This window comes from Xyrauchen texanus, chromosome 13 (genome assembly GCF_025860055.1).
Source record: "Xyrauchen texanus isolate HMW12.3.18 chromosome 13, RBS_HiC_50CHRs, whole genome shotgun sequence".
NCBI lineage: Eukaryota > Metazoa > Chordata > Actinopteri > Cypriniformes > Catostomidae > Xyrauchen > Xyrauchen texanus.
Window position 1 is genome coordinate 10,589,943 of NC_068288.1, and position 22,158 is coordinate 10,612,100.

General features: G+C 39.3%; 1 protein-coding gene across 3 annotated transcripts in view; it reads right to left on the reverse strand.

Annotated features, from left to right (window-relative positions):
• Nucleotides 1-3,411: 3,411 nt before the first annotated feature.
• LOC127654371 (alsin-like) overlaps nt 3,412-22,158 on the reverse strand; it is a 44,552-nt gene continuing 25,805 nt past the window's right edge. For all 3 annotated transcript variants that reach the window (XM_052141511.1, XM_052141513.1, XM_052141510.1), the window contains 19 exons: nt 20,268-20,338; nt 14,993-15,059; nt 14,261-14,463; nt 14,111-14,176; nt 13,899-13,997; nt 12,989-13,150; nt 12,573-12,684; nt 12,284-12,361; nt 12,043-12,176; nt 11,274-11,438; nt 10,724-10,841; nt 10,411-10,568; nt 10,229-10,336; nt 9,133-9,309; nt 9,004-9,049; nt 8,751-8,812; nt 8,508-8,657; nt 6,085-6,181; nt 3,412-5,998 (listed from right to left, as the gene is read on the reverse strand). In XM_052141511.1, the coding sequence (XP_051997471.1) occupies nt 5,960-5,998; nt 6,085-6,181; nt 8,508-8,657; nt 8,751-8,812; nt 9,004-9,049; nt 9,133-9,309; nt 10,229-10,336; nt 10,411-10,568; nt 10,724-10,841; nt 11,274-11,438; nt 12,043-12,176; nt 12,284-12,361; nt 12,573-12,684; nt 12,989-13,150; nt 13,899-13,997; nt 14,111-14,176; nt 14,261-14,463; nt 14,993-15,059; nt 20,268-20,338 (2,112 nt within the window). In that variant the 3' untranslated portion in view covers nt 3,412-5,959. The remainder of the gene's footprint in view (nt 5,999-6,084; nt 6,182-8,507; nt 8,658-8,750; nt 8,813-9,003; nt 9,050-9,132; nt 9,310-10,228; nt 10,337-10,410; nt 10,569-10,723; nt 10,842-11,273; nt 11,439-12,042; nt 12,177-12,283; nt 12,362-12,572; nt 12,685-12,988; nt 13,151-13,898; nt 13,998-14,110; nt 14,177-14,260; nt 14,464-14,992; nt 15,060-20,267; nt 20,339-22,158) is intronic.

Genomic DNA, 22,158 nt, shown 5'->3' on the forward strand with positions numbered 1-22,158 from the left:
TGAAATTGGTTCTCTATCCCTGACATCTGGGTCTTTTGTGAAATCTCTCTCTCTCTCTCTCTCTCTCTCTCTCTCTCTCTCTCTCTCTCTCTATATATATATATATATGACAGCTTTATTGGCTATATTAGCTTTATTTATCCCGAGGTTGTCAAATTTTTTGTACTGTATTTCAGAAGGGGCAAATTATAGGCATGAATCAAGCAAATAAAACAACTAAGGAGATTGCTGAAATCACCGGAATTGGGTTAAGAACTGTCCAACACACTATTAAAACCTGGAAGGACAGTGGTGAACCATCAGCTTCACGAGAAGAAATGTGATAGGGAAAAAATCTTGAATGATCGTGATCAGAGATCACTAAAACGCTTGAAGTCACATCGTAAAAAATCGACAGTAGAACTCACAGCTATGTTTTAATAGTGAAAGTAAGAGCATTTCCACACCTACAATGTGACAAAAACTTACAGGACTGGGACTAAACAGTTGTGTGGCCACAAGAAAGCCGCTTGTCAGTGAAGCTAATTGGAAACAACTACTTCAATTTGCTAGGTAGCATGAGAAGGTCATGTGTCCTGATGAGTCCACATGAAGCGATGCATCCGGAGCGACTCTCCCTTCATCAATGCAAGATCTTTGCCAAAAATTAATGCAACTCTAGATGGAAATACAGACTTTACATTGCATTGTTGTGACATTGTATATATATATATATATATAAATGCGTGCTGTAATCAAAGCTAAATGTGGTCCAACTAAATATTAGAATATGCCATTTTGTTTCCTTCCCAATTTGGAATGCCCAATTCCCAATGCACTTCAAGTCCTCTTGGTGGTGTAGTGACTTGCCTCAGTCTGGGTGGCGGAGGACGAATCCCAGTTGACTCCCCTTCTGAGTCTGTCAATGTGGAGGCTTCACACTATTCTCAGCAGCATCCACGCACAACTCACCGCGCGTCCCACCGAGAGTGAGAACCACATTATAGCGACCACGAGGACGTTACCCCATGTGACTCTACCCTCCCTAGCAACCGGGCCAATTTGGTTGCTTAGGAGACCTGGCTGGAGTCACTCCGCACACCCTGGATTCGAACTCGCGACTCCAGGGGTGGTAGTCAGCGCCAATACTTGTTGAGCTACCCAGATTTTCACCACCAGGGTGATTTGCACTGACGTGCGGTCTGGGTAGGCAAACTAGGCACTGCCTACCCTGCCAAAATTCAAAAATAAAATGTTTATTATATAATAAACTTCTATTTGTATTTTTATTCTTGTGATTTATATATGCAATATGTGTGTTATTCCAATTGTTTAGACGTTATGTTGACAAATGTAGCAGTTACGCATAATCAACTAAAAACAAATGGTAGAATAAGCAGTGCTTTTACGGTCCATTCATTGCAGACGACAAGCGGAAAACCCATGTTGCGCATGCGCACTTCGATCCTGTATTCTTTAACATGTACGGCAAAAAGCACAAATCTGCTGTGCCTTTTGACGTAAATATGTTATGCCCGTAATCATCTCCGTTACGTATCAGACATGGAACAATTAAAATCGAGATACTCCTGGACATTTGCGTAGCTAACGTCATTACACCACAGCTAGCGTACATGCCTAATCCCCGCCAAATTCAAAATCAAAATGACAGCACCAGTCGTAATCACGGAATTAAGAAATTTTTCCAAGCTCGATTTAATTCCAAATATGAGTTAATTGCAAGAGGGAGGTCTACGCCAGCCTTAGATGGACTAGTAAAGCAAAAGGACCCAAAAATTATCCGATCATTTCAAACTGATTGGTATGTAAGAAAATATCTGAGGGTTGTCCCCCCTAAAATATAATTAAAATATGTGTATTGTAAATAATATAATGATATATTCTTAAAATAATTGTTTAAGAAATAAAATAATACAAATGCAAACGGGGCAACAACAAAAAGCCCTTCAAAAATTGCTCTTGAGAATTGTTATGTTTATTGTCCCCCCCAACATTTGGATGAAATTTTCGCCCCTGCTGTACAGTAGTCAGACAGCAGCATCTCTGGGTTCTCAATCAAGACCATCTCTTTCATCTTCTTCTTATCTTAGTTTAACTTTTGCTGGATATATTAACTCCAGAACATATTATCTTTTGATGTGAATGTGAAACTAAACAGGGCACCACAAGTGACTTTCAGATGTAAAAGTGAAATTAAAAGTGGAGATTTAGAGGAAAAAAGGACGTTATGTTTCTCACCCACACCTATTATACTGGTTCTGAGTCTTATGGATTACTTATACGTTTCCTTTATGTGATTTTTGCTGAGATATTCTTCTAAATATCTTAATTTTGTTCTGCTAAAGAAATAAAGTCACACATCTGGGATGGCATGAGGGTGAGTAAATATAAGAGAATTGTCAGTTTTGGTAGAAATATCCCTTTAACAATATGAATGTTAACATGATTTTAGTAAGATAAAGTCCCTTTTCTATGTAATTATATTCAAATTCAAAATCCGTTGCTATGACAACGTAATGCTGCAAACTGCTAGTATAAAAGGCAGTTTAAACAACTTTAGAGCTCAAATAATACATGAGTTTTAACAGAAGAATTAATGTAAGTGCTTTTATAAAATTATAAGCTTCACTTTCTTGCCTACAGCCGTGGCCAAAGGTATTGGCAGTGACATAAATTTTGTGTTTCGCAAAGTTTTCTGCTTCAGTTGTTGTGGTGTTGATTCACATTGTTTCTAGATTATTGTGCAGAGTGATCAGATGCATTTTAAATGATTGCAAAAAGCTTCATTGGACAAAAAATTTACTTTATCGCAAAAAAAGAAAATTTCACTGTTTGTTTTTTTGGCCCTGGCACAAAATGACCAGCTAAAAAACATCAAGGACAGACTGACATTCTGCAGGATGTACAAGGATTGGACAGCAGAAGACTGGTGCAAAGTTTTTTTCTCTGATGAAGCCCTCTTCTGACTGTTTGGGACATCTGGAATATAGTCCAGAGATGCAAAACACAAAATTGATGTCACTGCCAATACTTTTGGCCACGGCTGTATATACCCTCCAAAAATTGGACTTCCTTTGTAAGTGCTTCACTGTAACCTCGATTTTTTTATTTACAAGTCAAAATAATGTTTTGTGGTAATCATCATTATGCCACAAATGCTGTTGATTAAGCCAAACTTGTATTGAACCCATAATGTTTATTTAATTGAACAAAATTAAACCATTATGGCATAAGGCATATCCTCTATAAATTTTACTGAGATTGCACTCAAAGAGCAATTTCTAACCAAATATTGCAAAGCAGAGCCTAACAAGGAACATTTAAATTCATTATAGACATTTCTTGACTTTTCTAGAGGCAAAAATCCCCCAAAATAATAAAAATAATAAATAATTACACAAAAACTCCCATTTCCATTCATCAGTTTATTGCCTTCCATTTGAACTATGAGTCGGTAAACAGCTTGAACAATAAAAGAAACAAATTACACAAAAACATCATACATACTTTACATAGACGCACATTCAGATTAACGTGCGACACATTAAGGTTAATGTGGGTACTTTGGCTCAGCAGACGAAAAAGTCTACACTGTTGACTTCCTGTACCAAAAGTACAATCATGATATTCATGCAACATTTCAAGTGTCAATGGATGTAAATAAACATCCAGTTCTTTGCCGTAACCGTTTCACAGAGTTTGTCCGATTAGACACAGCTCAGATGTCGGAATCCAGATCTCTGATCCTTGGGATGGATTTTCCAACCATTTATTCAAACTCACTCCGAGCCACTTCTCATGTCATTGTCCTTATGTTGCTCTGTGTGTGAATTGCCCTGCAGATTATCTGCACCACTCAGATTATTTTAGCTGCACACAGACCTAACCATCAAATAAATAAAACAAAAGTCAATAAAAGAATTTGCATTAGTCTGTTTGCGATAAAAACTTGACACTCAACTCGTACTGTAGCTATTGCTGGGTATAGTGACACCATGATAAACATCCATAACACTGTCAGAGGCACTTTTCAGAATTCTTAAAGGAATAGTTCCCCCAAAAATTTCAAGTATGTCATCTACTCATCCTCATGTCATTCCAAACCCATATGTCTTTCTTTCCAATACTGAACACACGTTTCAATGAATATCTTGGTCTTCCTTTTCAATACAATCTCATTTGATAGTGACTCAATTTAAAGCTTAAAAAAAGACAGAAATAAGCATCATAATAGTAGTCCACGCAACTCTTTCATCATATTCAAAGTATTTTGAATATACATGATACTGTACTGTGAACGGCTACAGTGAACGCGTAATGAACAATACGATTTTAATTGAAAAATGTATTACATTTTGGGTTGTTTCACACCAAAACCTATCATACGCCTTCAGAAGACTTGGAATATGACGAATCGCACTACTTTTATGATACTTTTAGGCACTTTTTTTAAGCTTTTAACTGATTTTGTACCAGTGTGATGTGTTGGAGAGACAAAATGGCATGTTCACTAAAATTTCTCAAATTAATGCAGGTTTGGAACAACATGAGGGTGAGTATATTGTGACAGAATTTTCATTTTAGATGAACAACCCATTGTAGTGTTAAGAAATAAGTACTAGTTTCAGCAATAAATATTACAGTGCTTGTGCTTCATGATGAACTTTCTGCTAATAGTGGCTCTTTACACAAACACTGGGATTGGTAGAAAGCAGATCTCGTAGTAAAATTAGTTAAACATGCAAATCTTGAGCACAGGGGTGCAGATTCTGGGGGGATGGGGGAAGGTAACCTCCCCAATAATAAAAACCAAGTACAACACCCCCCCAATGGAAAAATATAAATGGTTCATGCTGAATTCCCCCCAATGTTCAAGCCAAATCTACGCCCTTGCTTGAGCATTGCGGCGCATGGGAGCAAGACCTCAAAACATTCGTCCTGCTTTCGCAGATTCTGAATGTTAACAAAAACATGCGAGCACCTGACCCTAATATACTCCACCCTCACATTAAACACCCATGGTTTGAAACAATTCCAAATGTTATATGGAATGAACGCTTGAAAGTCATCTGCAACTGGAAAAAGTCATTTGAACACAAAACATACTATGCGACTGCATAGAGAATGATCTACACACTTTAGAGTCAGCTGTTACAACAATATTCAATCGAAATAAGAAGCACAGATTTATATAGAATAAAGCAGGTCATCAATTCTGTGCATGGAAATAGATAAAACAGCCCACCAATTGTATTCCATATAGATCAGATGTCAGGCAGATATTTGAACACAAATCTGCTTGTGGGACCACAGTCCATGTCTTGCCATTTTTTCATGGTCATTTATCAAGACGACACGTATCTTGTTGCATTTTTACGAATGGATGCATGAATGAGGTCCAAGGCAGTGTGCTCATTGCATTGAATGATCTAATACTATCAGGAACAATTTCGGTTAACAGGTGGTTTACTTCAAAGACAGAGGTAGATGGCAACCATGATAACTTCATAGATAGTCAATACCGGCTGATGTCATTGCTCTGTTAAGCTCCTTTCATTCTGTGGAATTGACCCTTTAACTTTGAGCCAGTGAAACACTGAATAAACCATATAATCATACCGGATGTAAATCATGTTACATCATCTTGGTAGTAGTGTAATAGTAAACTAAGTGAGGAAGGACAAAAAATGAAAGAATAAATGTTAGAATCGTTTCAGATGCAGTATAGATGAAAAAATCAAATCCTTGCCACAACCAAAGACTAACTTCCCCAGAAATCTGGATGGTTTGGCGTGACTATGGGCCAATCAGCCAGTCGGCAGTATCACCCTCCCTGGGCTTTGTGGACCAGGCACACAATGTGACTGGCTCATCACACGTTAGGTCCTCCACAGATGGAACAATCTGATTGGCTGGTCTGTTTGTCAGTCATTCCAGAGGTGTTTGAAGAAACCGTTCATTACGTGACCTTCTCATGCTGGATTTGATAGTAGCATGCCTGAGTGAAGAAGAGGAAGAGTATTAAATCTCTATCCAAACATTGGCTGTGGGGAAATTCAAAGGGACAGATGTCTAAGTGAATACCTTGAGCGTGGTGAACATGATTCCGTGCTCTCCATGTTGTACACACGGATCCATCAGGTCTTCAATCAGGCTGACCTCTGACCCCAGATTCCTTATACTGTAGAGAACAAAGGCAACAACTAAACTCAGCACATTAATTCAAAATTGGACTTTTGTGGTTTTTAGTCTATTATCTATAGCCTTGAGGCCATCTATATGTTAGTGTACTCCTAAATGGAGACTTAAAGATATGTCTTAAAGACATACACATTTAAAATTTACACTTGTTCACTTTTCAGAGAAATTAATGAAAAATAATTTAGAATTAAAAAAAAAATTTAATCTTGCACTCACGGGCCTATCCACATTTTTGTCCAATCAAATGTTCTATAGAATGTATATGCCCCTCCCCCCAATGAGCATTTTTACATTCACACCAATATCGGTTTAATCCAAAAATCCAACAATGGAAGAAAACAGCGTTTAGATCATCGGATTATTCTCTGTGTTTGACGGCAAAATGTAAACAGGCATGCGCACAACACCTGACACATTGGATAAGCCGGTAAGAAAAATCAGGGTAATGGCCAAAAAAATACCTGTGTTGACTGGTTTATGTATGTCACTGCCAATACTTTTGGCCATGGCTATACATTCATAGTACCTTCATTTAATTACATCTGTAGTTACAGTGAGGGAAAAATTATTTGATCCCCTGCTGATATTATACGTTTGCCCACTGACAAACAAATGGTCAGTCTATAATTTTAATGGTAGGTTAATTTGAACAGTGAGAGATAAATTTAATTGCATTTTAATGAGGGAAATAAGTATTCAACCCCTCTGCAAAACATGACTTAGTACTTGGTGGCAAAACCCTTGTTGGCAATCACAGAGGTCAGACGTTTCTTGCAGTTGGCCACCATGTTTGCACACATCTCAGGAGGGATTTTGTCCCATTCCTCTTTGCAGATCTTCTCCAAGTCATTAAGGTTTCGAGACTGACGTTTGGCAACTCGAACCTTCCACAGATTTTCTATGGGATTAAGGTCTGGAGACTGGCTAGGCCACTCCAGGACCTTAATGTGCTTCTTCTTGAGCCACTCCTTTGTTGCCTTGGCCATGTGTTTTGGGTCATTGTCATGCTGGAATACCCATCCACGATCCATTATCAATGCCCTGGCTGAGGGAAGGAGGTTCTCACCCAAGATTTGACGGTACATGGCCCCGTCCATCGTTCCATTTGATGTTGTCCTGTCCCCTTAGCAGAAAAACACCCCCAAAGCATAATGTATCCACCTCCATGTTTGATGGTGGGGATGGTGTTCTTGGGGTCATAGGCAGAATTCCTCCTCCTCCAAACACAGTGAGTTGGTGCTACAGAGCTCGATTTTGGTCTCATCTGACCACAACACAATCATTCAGATGTTTATTGGCAAACTTCATACGGGCCTGTACATATGCTTTCTTCAGCGGAGGGCCTTGCGGGCGCTGCAGGATTTCAGTCCTTCACGGCGTAGTGTGTTACCAATTGTTTTCTTGGTGACTATGGGCCCAGCTGCCTTGAGATCATTGACAAGATCCTCCCGTGTAGTTCTGGGCTGATTCCTCACCATTCTCATTATCATTGCAACTCCACGTGGTGAGATCTTGCATGGAGCCCCAGACCGAGGGAGATTTGCATTTCGTTTTTTTTGCATTTCGTCCATTTGCGAATAATCGCACCAACTGTTGTCACCTTCTCACCAAGCTGCTTGGCGATGGTCTTCTAGCCCATTCCAGCCTTGTGTAGATCTACAATCTTGTCCCTGACATCCTTGGACTGCTCTTTGGTCTTGGCCATGGTGGAGAGTTTGGAATCTGATTGATTGATTGCTTCTGTGAACAGGTGTCTTTTATACTCCCTTTAACAGTGTGCTCCTAATCTCAGCTCATTACCTGTATAAAAGACACCTGGGAGCCAGAAATTTCTGATTGAGAGGGGGTCGAATACTTATTTCCCTCATTAAAATGCAATTCAATTTATACAATTTTGTTACATGCATTTTTCTGGATTTTTTTAGTTGTTATTCTGTCTCTCACTGTTCGAATTAACCTACCATTAAAATTATAGACTGATAATTTCTTTGTCAGTGGGCAAACGTTCAAAATCAGCAGGAGATCAAATACTTTTTCCCCTCACTGTATACGGTCAACCTTACCCATAAACCTACCTCAACTCTAACCCTAACCCCTTAACCTAATTCTACTTCTATACCTACCTATACCTCAACTTCAGAGGCAGCGAATGTCAATCTTTTTGCAGAACAACATGTAGTAACACAATAAATACATTGTACTGTATGTATTTTAATGTTAGTACATAGTAGTTAAAGACACCTAATATAAAGTGGGACTGAAAATATGTTCCCCATCTAAAAACATAGAAACGCTGTGATCCTTACCGTGCACGCAAAACAACGAAGAGGAAGACAGGAAACAGGTCATCCATAGACCACAGGAAATCTTGTTTCAGGAGTGCAAGTACAACCTGGGTTATCTCTTCAAAGGTCAGCTGGATGACCTGGAGCTTATCTGAAGGCGTGAAAGTTGTGCTGTTGAAACAGAAAGGGAAAAGACTTGAAAACGATTTACTAGAGAGAAATTACAAAAATCTAAGAGATTCTTGCTTTCTGTAAATATCAAACCTGATTTGTTGTAGTGTCTCAACCGCTGAGGCAAAACAGGCGTCCTTAGTGCTTGATATGACCTACGTGGCCAAAAACAAACATGAATGTAAACAATAATGGAAATGCAAATATGAAGCCTTACATCCTAATAGAGTTTACTCATATTTACACTGATCTTTATGTATTGCTTCATTTGCAGGGCTTTATTTCAGGGACCTTAAATAGTGTATTGCCATGAGTGAGAGATTTATTTAAGGGGTTTTATACTCGCCTGTTGTTTTTCTCCATGTACAGTAACAGTCACAGGCCAGAATTTCCTACAAAAACAGATTTTACCGGTTGAAAGATCAATCACTAGGAATCTGTTTACATCTCATGTATATGTGCGTGTGGCACTTACTGTTGAACCCCAAGAAAGGCGAGCAATGCGAGGTCTGGTTGTTTGTTGAGTCGTAACACACACTCCCAGTACACATCATCCTCCTTCTCTTTATCTAGAGCGTAGAGAGTGAAGAGAGGAGGATAGAGACGTGGCAAAAGTACCGGAAGGAGCAGAGCAGAGCTGCTGACCACACACCTAAAAACACACATAAACACATCAATGATAAATAAACACATACAAAAAGCGAGGTTACTGAGATCACACCATGCATGACCAAAGTAGTTTCGAGCACTTAAAGGGAAAGTTCACCCAAAAATGTAAATTCTCTCATCATTTACTCATCCTCATGCAATCCGAGATGTATTTGACTTTCTTTGTTCTGCAGAACACAAATGAAGATTTTTAAAAGAATATCTCAGCACTGTTGGTCCATACAATGCAAGTGAATGGTGACCAGACATTTGTAGCTCCAAAAATCCCATAGAAGTAATCCATACGACTCCAGTGTTTAAATCCATATCTTCAGAAGCAATTTAATATGGGTGTGTGAAAGATCAAAATGTAAGTTCTTTTTTTTTTTACTCTAAATCTCCACTTTCACTTTTACATTTTAAAAGTCACATGTGGTGCCTGTTTAGTTTCACTTTCACATCTGAAAGTAAACGTTAGAGTAGAGATGTAGAGTAAAAAGGACTTAAATATTGTAATGTTTCTCACCCACACCTATTATATTTAGTCTTAAGAAATACTTTTATGTTTCCTTAATGTGATTTTTGGAGCTACAAAAGGTCTGATCACCTTTCACTTGCATTGTCAGGATCTACAGAGATATTTTTCTAAAAACCTTCATTTGTGCTGTGCTGAAGAAAGAAAGTCAAACACATCTGGGATTTCATGAGGGTGAGTAAATGATAAGAGCATTTTCATTTTTGGGTGAACTATCTCTTTAAGAACAAAGCATTTCAGGAATCAATACAGTCTATCCATATATACACCCATCCATCCATGAATGAAAGTAAGAGAGGGAATAAATGAATTCACTAATGAATCAATCAATCAACAAAATGGTTAAATCATGTTAGCCTGAGCCTTTAAAGCACAACATCTCATATACCCAGGTTTAGGAGACCCCGGATGCTTCCCAGGGGTGTCTGAGTCACTCTTCTCTTTAGGAGGCTCGGCCAGTGAACAGCCTTCCTCTGGCAAATCAGGGAAGAGGAACCTAAACACAATACACACGTTAACATTCACGGTTCAACACAAACAGTCTTTGTTGTCATTATGACAAACACACACCTGACAAGCTGGAAGATGCGACAGAGATAGGACTTGATCTCGTTGACGGCCTGGGGAAGTAATCGACGATTTGCTCCAACACCAACATAAGTCATACGGTACACCGAAACCAACGTCTCCACCAGCCGACCCAGAGGATGCAGCGGGGTGTCACATGCCTGGGGTCAAACGTCAAGGGTCAGTGAAATGGTACAGACCAATCTTATCAGAAAACTGCTACTGCAGGGAGAAAACACTGGAAAGACTGAGACAATACAATGTTGGTAAATCAAGGTGGGATTAGTATATTGACAGTGCATGGCTATAGACTCACCTTGACAAGGTACCGGCGGATTGTATGATACACCTCTAATGTAACAGGACCCACATGCTGTGGGATGAACTCAAGACTCTCCAGTGTTTTATGATGAGAGCGACTCAGCAACTCTGGACTAAAATACACATACACACGTTTGTTTCACTATATTAGTGAGGGCATGTCATAGACTTTCTTTGATTTCATACCAGGCTAATTCTATCTTATCGCGTGGCTTGTTGAGCGCGTTACCGCGGAGACATAGAGCGCGTGGAGGATTCATGCTATTCTCCACTGCCTCCACGCACAACTCACCACGTGCCCCACCGAGAGTGAGAACCACATTATGGTGACCACTAGGTGGTAACCCCATGTGACTCTACCCTCCCTAGCAACCGGGTCAATTTGGTTGCTTAGGAGACCTGGCTGGAGTCAACCAGCACGCCCTGGATTCGAACTCGCTGAGCTATCCAGGCCCCCTCAGTGAGGCCATTTTTGACAAATCAGTGACTAGTGAGTGAAGAGTTTGCAGGGGTGTGTGTCCGTGTGCATTAGTGTTTTGGTGCACCTGTCTCTCTGCTGTCTCCTGTTAGCAGTGAGTGATATGGCGATGTTGTCCCATGCTATACTGGTTTGTCCCAGTCCAGGAGAGTCACAGCCCAGACTGTTCCAGCACTCAACAAACACAGCCTTCCACTTCTCCTCAGAGTGGACCGCTATCCTGCCCAGCTTACTGCAGTGAACACAATCACACACACACACACACACACACACACACACACACACACACACACACATCAGTTCCCCATCCAAGACAATGGAATGCCAAGGGATAGTTCACCAAAAAAAGAAATTATCATAATTTACTTAACCTCATGCCATCCCAAATGTGTAAGATTTTTAAAAGAATACCTCAGCACTGAAGGTCCATACAATGCAAGTGAATGGTAACCAAAACATTGATGCTCCAAAAAGCACATAAATGCACCATAGAAGTAATCCATAATACTCCAGTGGTGAAATCCATGTCTTCAGAAGTCATATGACAGGTGTGCGTGAGAAACAGTTCAACATTTAAGTCATTTTTTTACTATAAATTATCCTCCCTGCCCAGTAGGTGGCGAAATCCACGAAGAAAGTGAATTACCAAAAGCAAAAGAAGAATGTGAAAGTGAAAGTGGGGATTGATAGTAAAAAAAATCTGCTTCTACAGCAGAAGAAAGTCATATACATATGGGATGGCATGAGGTTAAGTAAATGTTGAGAGAACTTTCATTTTTGGGTGAACTATCCCTATAATGTTTGAACGCCCTACACAGTTAAACACACACTCTTACAGTGCATTAGGCGTGTCCTTGTCCGAGTCGTAGAGACTGGGTTTGTAGTAGGAACCGGAGATCTTTAGTCCGGTGCCCCAAACCCCACTGAAAGAACCTTCAATGTAGTCTCCATTAGGCATCGTCAACACACCCTGCAGAAAGAGATGCCAACTGACTGTGAGATCATTTCATCTGTGTGAATGTAGATGGACACGCATGTTAAAAGTTGGTGAGGGTGTTCGTGAGCATTTTAAGCCACCTTTCCACTTAGAGTCCAGTCCTCTGAAAACTCCCCTTCAAATGTGGTGTCATCTTCAGAGAGTAACACACCAGTGCCCTTTGTGAGGAACACAGACAATAACAAAATATAAATACAATTTTATTTTATTAATAGTCTTATTTCAGGCATAACAAATGCTTACGGTTATGGTTAGGGTAGACTAATTATATATTAATTATATTTAGTTGTATTTGAAAACAACATAAATCATTTGGAGGTTCCTAGCTTCCTAGCCTTACAAACAAATGTGTGTGTGTGTGTATCTCACCATCATCTTGTTGTTACTGAATGCACCTTCATAGTAAAGGCCAAACTGTGTAACAACAACTCCATTCCCCTGACGCTGATCATCCAGCCACATACCCATGTATTTCTCCCCTCTAGACACAAAACACACAAAAGTTACTCATGTGTAAGGCCATTTAATATGTTGGTAACACTTTACAATAAGGTTCCATTTATTAACATTAGCTAACAACATTAGTTAACATGAACTAACAATGAACAATTGTATTTTTATTAACTAACATTAACAAAGAATAATAAGTGCTGTAAAAAAATATTGTTAATAGTTTATGATACCTAATGCTTTAACTGATGTTAATGAATGGGACTTTAAGTGTTAACAATATGTTTAATGCATTTGAACTATACTCTGCCTTCCATTTAAGGCCAATCGCATACCTGGTGATGTCATCAAAAATGCCATAGCCAGATTTCTTGTCGTATTGCCATTGGCCAATGAAGACACTGAGAGAGGAGTTCAGTTTTCCACTACTCAACATCCCATGACCGTGACGCAAGTTATCTTGAAACAAGCCCTCGTAAACTTCACCGGAAGCGTACCTAAACACAAACACACACGCATGAGAATACAATACTCTGTATTGATTTCATATCTGAAAGTGAAAGTTAAAGTGGAGATTTAGAGTAAAAAGGACTTCAATATTGTTCTGTTTCTCACCCACACCTATTATATTTCTTCAGAAGATATGGATTAAAACACTGGAGTTGTATGGATTACTTTTATGATGCCTTTATATGCTTTTTGAGCTTCAAAAGTTTGGCACCCATTCACTTGCATTGTATGGACCAACAGAGCTGAAATATTCTTCTAAAAATCTTAATTTGTGTTCTGCTGAAGAAAGAAAGTCATGCACATCTGGGATGGCATGAGGGTGAGTAAATGGTGAAAGAATTACATTTTTGGGTGAACTATCTCTTTAAGTGCAAAACTGTTGTGGTGGCAATGATGCCAAAACTGTAATGATTCATAATTTGGAAAAATAGACAAATCTATTTGTCTATTTGTTTATTTCACGTTTTGTTAAGATTAGCATAGTTTTTAATGTGTAATAATTTGTATTTCTTATAATGGACTTTCGTAGTTCATAGTGGGTCTGGGATACGGATAAACGGTAAAATCAGTCAATAAAAGGTATTTGAAAAGTACCAATAATAAATGATAAAGGGATGTTAAAAAGTTTCCAAATTAGTTTTAAAAAAAGTTTGTCTGTTTGTTTGAATAAAAATCAACCCCTTGGACATAAAATTGCCCGAAGGTTATTTAACAGCAAAATACACAAAGACTCACTTGAACGTTCCAAAGCCATGCATCTTTCCATCTTTCCATTGCCCTTGGTAATGATCAAAACTGTTCAGGTTTTTGTTTGGTATCACATACTCTCCAATACTACAGAGAAAAACACAAAAACTGGCTGAAATGTTGCCCGTTACAGAAAGTATGGAGTCAGAAATCAATCAAATTGAATAATTTATAATCTGCAGGATAATGTAGCCACTAACCCATCTTCAAGGCCGTTCTTGAATGTCCCCGTGTACATTCTTCCATCTGGCCATTTGACCACGCCCCTAAAACACAGACATAGCCAATCACTATCTTCCCCTTTCTAAGATGAGTTCCAAACTCCCACAATTTCCCTTCTCATGGCCTACCGCCCATGGGGTTTTCCCGAGACCCATCGTCCCTCGTACATGGCCTCCTTGAGCCGACTCTCTTTGTAGAACGTGTACGATGCCGTGCGTGAAATAGGTGGGTCTACTCTCTGCGTCAACCCTGCGGAAGGAGATATCCCATCATGCCCCTGTCCACCAAGCGCCTGCTCCACCGCCTGGTTTATAGAACGAAGCCACTTTGCCTGGAATCATGGGAAGCGGGACTTAATTGTTTAACTGAAAATACAGCTACACATTTTATAATAAAAAAATTAAATAAAAAAAAAAAGGTATACAGCGCACATTGGTTGTGTTCAGAACGGAATATTAACTTACAACTAACTGAATACAGCATGACTCATGACCTCATCAAGTTGCATGTTTAAATTTGTGCATGCCATCCAGTTATTACCTTTCTTTTTTTTTTTTTAAACAAATTTGTACAAAATGTCAATACTTGGCAGTTTCTTCAAATAATATGTCAAGAAAATAAATGGAAGGTTCAGTCAAACGCATAACATTGTTGATTACAGTATTACACACAGTGTGTTATTTTGCATACTATTGCCCATTTTGTCAAATATACTGGGTCATAAAGGTATTCTATGCATCCAGAAAATGTGCATACAATGCACAGTACGCACTCTCTAAACTGCATATTCTGTATAGTAAGAGTAGCAAGGTAGTCTATTCCAAACAGTCACAAATTATGAAAATTGTGGTCTGGTCTACCTTTTCAGCTGGTAAGGAGGTCATCAGAGTGAAGCTCTCCTCTGGTGATGTCACCTTTAAACCATACCTGCAAAGAACATTAACATTAACGCACAAACTAACAACCAGCATTGGGTTAGTTACTCAAAAAAAGTTAGAGACTAGAAATTCCAAATGACTTTGACAATTGTAATCAGATTACTTTTTTCAAAATACATTCGAAAAAGTAATAGTACTATTTATTTACTTTTAAGTTACTTTCTCAAACACTTTTCACAAAAGGTTTGTTTTTCCACGCAACAAATTCAAAATAATGTCTATATTTCCGCCTTGTTCACTGTCGTCGCAGAAACGTAAACAGACGTACATATAGGGCTGTCACGATTATGAAATTTGGCTGACGATTAACTGTCAAACAAGTAATTACGATTATGATGATTAATTGTCTGTTTTAGAGCTATGATGGTTATATCATAAGATGCATGTGTGCTTCATACACATAAATAAGTCATTTTTACCTATTTAACTTCAAATATATAAATCAAATAATAAAATAAGGATATATGACTTCCTTACTTTCCTTCCTAGAGCTTTAAAAACTAAAGAATGACATGAAAAAAATATCTTGGAGTGCATTCCCAATCCTCGTGGTGGTGTAGTGACTCGCCTCAATCCGGGTGGATGAGGATGAATCTCAGTTGCCTCCGCGCCTGAGAGCGTCAATCTGCACATCTTATCGCGCGGCTTGTTGAGCACATTACCGCGGAGACGTAGCGCATATGGAGGCCCACACTATTCTCCGCGGCATCCACGCACAACTCACCACGCGCCCCACCAAGAGCAAGAACCACATTATTGCGACCACGAGGAGGTTACCCCATGTGACTCTACCCTCCCTAGCAACCGGGCCAATTTGGTTGCTAAGGAGACCTGGCTGGAGTCACTCCGCACGCCCTGGATTCAAACTCGCAACTCCAGGGTTGGTAGTCAGTGTCAATACTCACTGAGCTACCAAAGCCCCCCTAATTTTTAAATCAAGAAACAAAATCTCCCAAACACTGCTGTTGCTTGCAAATAAACAATTTAATGAATGAATACGTTTCGGTCATGCGATCTTCATTGGGTATTTGAAAAAGAGAGTATCACATACATATTTAACCAATCAAGATCAGTTACAAAAACCGTCATAGCCAATGACAATCAGCAAAAGTGTGACAACCAATCCCTTTTATTAATTAGAAAGACAAAAGAGAGGATACACCTCCAAATGGACATTCCAAACAGACGTAACCTCTGAAGATACCATATCAAATCGACATCAGGAAACAATACATTCATGAAAACAATCACTATCCAAAGTCAAAATGATACAGTATAATCCCCTTAATCCAACAATGCATCATCATGATTGCACATACAACACAATTAAAAATACATTAGTTTACAAAACATTTCAAAATCATGTTGTGTACAAAACACATCTCAATTTCATCATCACATGAAAGAAGCTCATCGTTAAGACTCACTGGAGCTAACATTTAGAGAGGGTGAATCCAAAAGACCTCACGTCTCTGTAGTATACATCTATATATCCATCTCTAGGTGGCACCTTTACCTTTTCAATCCCAATGAATCGTAAAGTTGAAACATCATGATTATATTAAATAAAATGAACCGCATCTGGATAATTCATATCCTTTCGTCTAGTGGAACTTTATGTGCACTGATGCGTTGTTTAAGTTGTCTAGACGTTTTTCCCACATACCCCATGCCACAAGGAGAAAGTATTAAATAAATCACATGTGTCGAGGTACATGGAATGACATCAGAGATAGACAAGCGTTTAATGTGTGGGGATGGCAGAAGTGATTTGTTTTGTAGGTATTATTACATTGGGCACAATTGCCACATCTATAATTGCCATTTGGAAGAGGGCTTAACACAGTCTGGTTAGATGTGGGCTCATTTTTCTTTTTTAAAAACAGGCATGAACCAAAAGATCTTTGACATTGTTTGCTCTAAAAATAACTATTAGTAATAAAGTACATAAGTAATAGTCATATTGTGACAAAGGAGATAAAAGAGAATTGGTTTGGCCACAATTGGGCGACCAGGAGGGTCAATCGTTTATGGGTTTTTGGCAAAGTATAAAAAACAGGTCTTATCGGATGCTGAAAATAAAGAAAATCAAATTCATTCTGTGAAATCCAACATTGCTCTTTTGCATTAAGAAATGTAAAAATTTCTCTCTGAAAAGTGAACGTAGGGTCAGAGGATAAAAAGTGGCATTAGTCGTCGGGGCAAGGGTAGCTCAGCGAGTATTGACGCTGACTATCACCCTTGGAGTCACGAGCTTGAATCCAGGGCATGCTGAGTGACTCCAGCCAGGTCTCCTAAGTAACCAAATTGACCCGGTTGCTAGGGAGGGTAGAGTCACATGGGGTAACCACCTCGTGGTCGCTATAATGTGGTTCTCGCTCTCGGTGGAGCGCATGGTAAGTTGTGCATGATGCCGTGGAGAACAGTGTGAAGCCTCCGCATGCACTATGTCTCCGTGGTAACGAGCTCAAGAAGTCACTTGATAAGATGCGCGGATTGTCAGTTTCAGACGCAACTGAGATTCGTCCTCCACCACCCGCATTGAGGCGAGTCACTACGCCACCAAGAGGACTTAAGAGTGCATTGGGAATTGGAATTCCAAAAAAAAAAAAAATGTTTCATTAGTCAATTGTGACAAAATCTCTAAAAGATATTTATGTGACTTTGGATTAGGGCTGTCGATTTAATGTGCTAATTCAGTGTGATTAATTATATAAAAAAATAACGCAAGTAATCATGTCCCCGGGACGATTATTCCTTCCATCGGAGTAATTCAAGCTTGAAGTACCACCTGTTTTCTCCAGGGGGCAGTAAGCGAAACTTCAGCTGTTTGTGCAATACAAACACAGCTTGTGCAAATACAAACGCAGGGACCCATACCTCTTAACACTCCCGTTTTTCCCGGGAGTCTCCCGTATTTCACACCCATCTCCCACCCCCTCCCGTTTTGTTATTTCTCCCGGGAAACTCCTGTAATTTGTATGGCCCAAACCTCGTTATATGATAATCACATTAATATATTATTCCAAGGTTGCCAGATCTTGTATGAAACACGTCCTACTCACACAAATGACACATTTCAACCCATTTGTGACCTCAACCTGGCAACTTCCAACCCAGTTTTGCTGTTGAAAGCAGGTTACAACGTATTCATTCATTAAATTGTTTATTCGCAAGCAACAGCAATGTGTGGGATTTTGTTTCTTGTTTACTTATCTCAGTTGGTTTTCCTACGCACCTGCTGATAATTTAAAAACCTTTGAGATTGTTTCATCATTTCATCACTTCACAGAAATAAATGTGCATCTCCTCCTCTGTGTTACTGCGTGACATTAACACTGCATGTATGAACTCACAATGACCAGAGACGTTTGCATTACACAATCGTTTTAAGTGAAACCTGAGCGCTTTGTTCACCATCAAAGTTTATATTTGTTTGTTTATATTTTCGTGGGAGTTTGGTCCGAGCCTCTGCTGATGGCGCACACATCAGAGTGCTTGAAAAGCGCACCATGTGCTCTTCTGGACAGGAGCTGCACTGGTTGACATCTGTGGAGCAGCTCAGTAATGCTCGGAATTCAATTGAATGACACACAAATGTGCCGTTCCCTTATTTGTGCATTAAAATGTGATTGGAATATTAAGTGCACAATAAATCACAGTCATCTCAAATAACCGCGATCAGACAATTATTTCAGAATCGTGACAGGTCTACACATGGACATATGAATATACACTCACCTAAAGGATTATTAGGAACACCTGTTCAATTTCTCACTAATGCAATTATCTAATCAACCAATCACATGGCAGTTGCTTCAATGCATTTAGGGGTGTGGTCCTGGTCAAGACAATCTCCTGAACTCCAAACTGAATGTCAGAATGGGAAAGAAAGGTGATTTAAGCAATTTTGAGCGTGGCATGGTTGTTGGTGCCAGACGGGCCGGTCTGAGTATTTCACAATCTGCTTAGTTACTGGGATTTTCACGCACAACCATTTCTAGGGTTTACAAAGAATTGTGTGAAAAGGGAAAAACATCTAGTATCGCGGCAGTCCTGTGGGCGAAAATGCCTTGTTGATGCTAGAGGTCAGAGGAGAATGGGCCGACTGATTCAAGCTGATAGAAGAGCAACTTTGACTGAAATAACCACTCGTTACAACCGAGGTATGCAGCAAAGCATTTGTGAAGCCACAACACGCACAACCTTGAGGCGGATGGGCTACAACAGCAGAAGACCCCACCGGGTACCACTCATCTCCACTACAAATAGGAAAAAGAGGCTACAATTTGCAAGAGCTCACCAAAATTGGACAGTTGAAGACTGGAAAAATCTTGCCTGGTCTGATGAGTCTCGATTTCTGTTGAGACATTCAGATGGTAGAGTCAGAATTTGGCGTAAACAGAATGAGAACATGGATCCATCATGCCTTGTTACCACTGTGCAGGCTGGTGGTGGTGGTGTAATGGTGTGGGGGATGTTGTCTTGGCACACTTTAGGCCCCTTAGTGCCAATTGGGCATCGTTTAAATGCCACGGCCTACCTGAGCATTGTTTCTGACCATGTCCATCCCTTTATGGCCACCATGTACCCATCCTCTGATGGCTACTTCCAGTAGGATAATGCACCGTGTCACAAAGCTTGAATCATTTCAAATTGGTTTCTTGAACATGACAATGAGTTCACTGCACTAAAATGGCCCCCACAGTCACCAGATCTCAACCCAATAGAGCATCTTTGGGATGTGGTGGAACGGGAGCTTCATGCCCTGGATGTGCATCCCACAAATCTCCATCAACTGCAAGATGCTATCCTATCAATATGGGCCAACATTTCTAAAGAATGCTTTCAGCACCTTGTTGAATCAATGCCACGTAGAATTAAGGCAGTTCTGAAGGCGAAAGGGGATCAAACACAGTATTAGTATGGTGTTCCTAATAATCCTTTAGGTGAGTGTATATGTATGTATTATATAGAAATAATATTTTAAAAATATGTGTAACGCAAGTAAATGTACTTAATTGAACATTTGTAATGTAATCCGATTACAAGAATTTTTTATTTAATGTGTTAGACTACCTATAAGTAATTAGATTACAGTAACTAATTACTCTGTAATCAGGTTACACCCAAAACTGCAAACATCAAAGACACTTTCTAAGTAAACAAAGCAAACAAACATGATTCGCACACTCACAGGCCAGTGTTTTCCTCAGAAATAGGCTCCACCCACAGCGTAGCCAATGGGAAGATGTGATGAGTGGAAAACTAGGAGGGGTTCAAAAAAGTAATGCAACTAATGCCAAAACAATTTGCAGACAATAAATGCACTGGATAATATATGATTCTGTTCTACATTTGTGATAAAATAATCTCATTTCCTGCATTTGAATTTGATTCTCCACGCTCCCATTAAGTAGCACAATCACTTTATCTAGTGAAACAAGGTTTTAAAATGAGGTACTGTACATCAATAATGTCTGAACTGCAAGTTCATAAATAGGGACACATTCACACACAATAAAGAGGACAGGGGGATCTGGGAAAATTGGGAAGGAAATAAGGGATCAACATCTCAAATATTCACTGTACATTCACTAAGACAACAACCACTACTGTTCAACATAAAACCATTTAGCACAACATGCCCCCAACTGCAATCAGAAACAGGTATATTTATGCATGGTACTTTTAAAATTAATTTAAACAGGGGGGTTGCAAGCAGGAAGCCTTGGAATGTACTGTCATCTTACTATGGTGTCGTACCACATAAAAAAAAAGGACAAAAGGGAGCACTAAAAGGAACAAAAAAAACAAAAATTCTTTCTTACGTGGAACACAAAAGGAGATATTTTAATGCATATTACACCCTGAATATGATGCATGGGCTACATGGACAACTTTTATTATTCTTTAGTGTCCTTATTTAAGCTTTGCAGGTGCCATATTTAACAATTTTCATGTAATATTTGCCTTTTCGCCAATGTGTGAACGGCTTGTAACGCAACTTAAAAAATTTGTCCTTCCCGGACTTCCTAGGATGCCTATTAAAGCCTGTAGACTGATTTTCATGCGAAGGGAGCGTGTTGATTTTGCCGTGAAAATCCAAAGGATATGCCGTTTATGCGCGCTCCCGAGAACCTTGCCTCAGACAGTAATAGCTTCTCTTCTGCTATTCAACAGCGACAACTGTCAATCTTAGAGATGGAATCCAGCAAACGTCCGGCTCCCGCCTGTCAAACTCAAGAGTAAACCAAAAAAACATTTTTCTACTGAATAGATGGCGATGTGTGTAAGTGGTCATGGTGGAGCGAAAACTAGATTGAACATCGGCAGGGCATTTGATTCATGGAGGGACCAAAAACGACCCTGAATTGGCGTTCTTCTTATTAGACAGGTAAACTTACATAACTGCAAAGCATGTGAAATATAGTGCATGAGGATTGATCTGTGTAATTTTAGCTAACTTGATCATGCCTGCACAATAACTGTCAAAAACAATGTTAATCTGTAATTATTCAGCAAGGTAATCTACAATAACACATGAAATGAACGCAGAAAGACCCATTCATTAGTGTAACGTAACTTGGTTATACAGAAAATATATACATTATGTAATTATAATACAATAGCGCATTGATATATCATAATGACTGTTGTGATGGGATCACAACAATACTGAATTGTGTCAACATATTTATAATGTACATTCTATTTTATAAACAGCTACTGTCGTCATCCACCAAATTTAGCTAACAGCTATTGATAAAACTGAATAGCAAGCTAACGCCGACATAGGCTATCGTATAAATGCAGTCAATGTATCATACAAAGAAAAGTGATCAAACTACAGGCAGACCTATATCCACACTTTGTTGTAGCCCTGTTCCAGCACTGGAGAGTCAAATATAATATACAGTCTCCAAGTTTGTAGTAAAACAATCATAACGGTGTAATTTAAATTATGCTACCTCATCTGTCAGCATGATGTCAGTGAATCACGTTCAGACACTTTGTATGTTACGTCATCGTTTTGGCCGATGCTTGCATCACTATGGAGTGTGTGCACATGCGCGAGCACTAGCAAA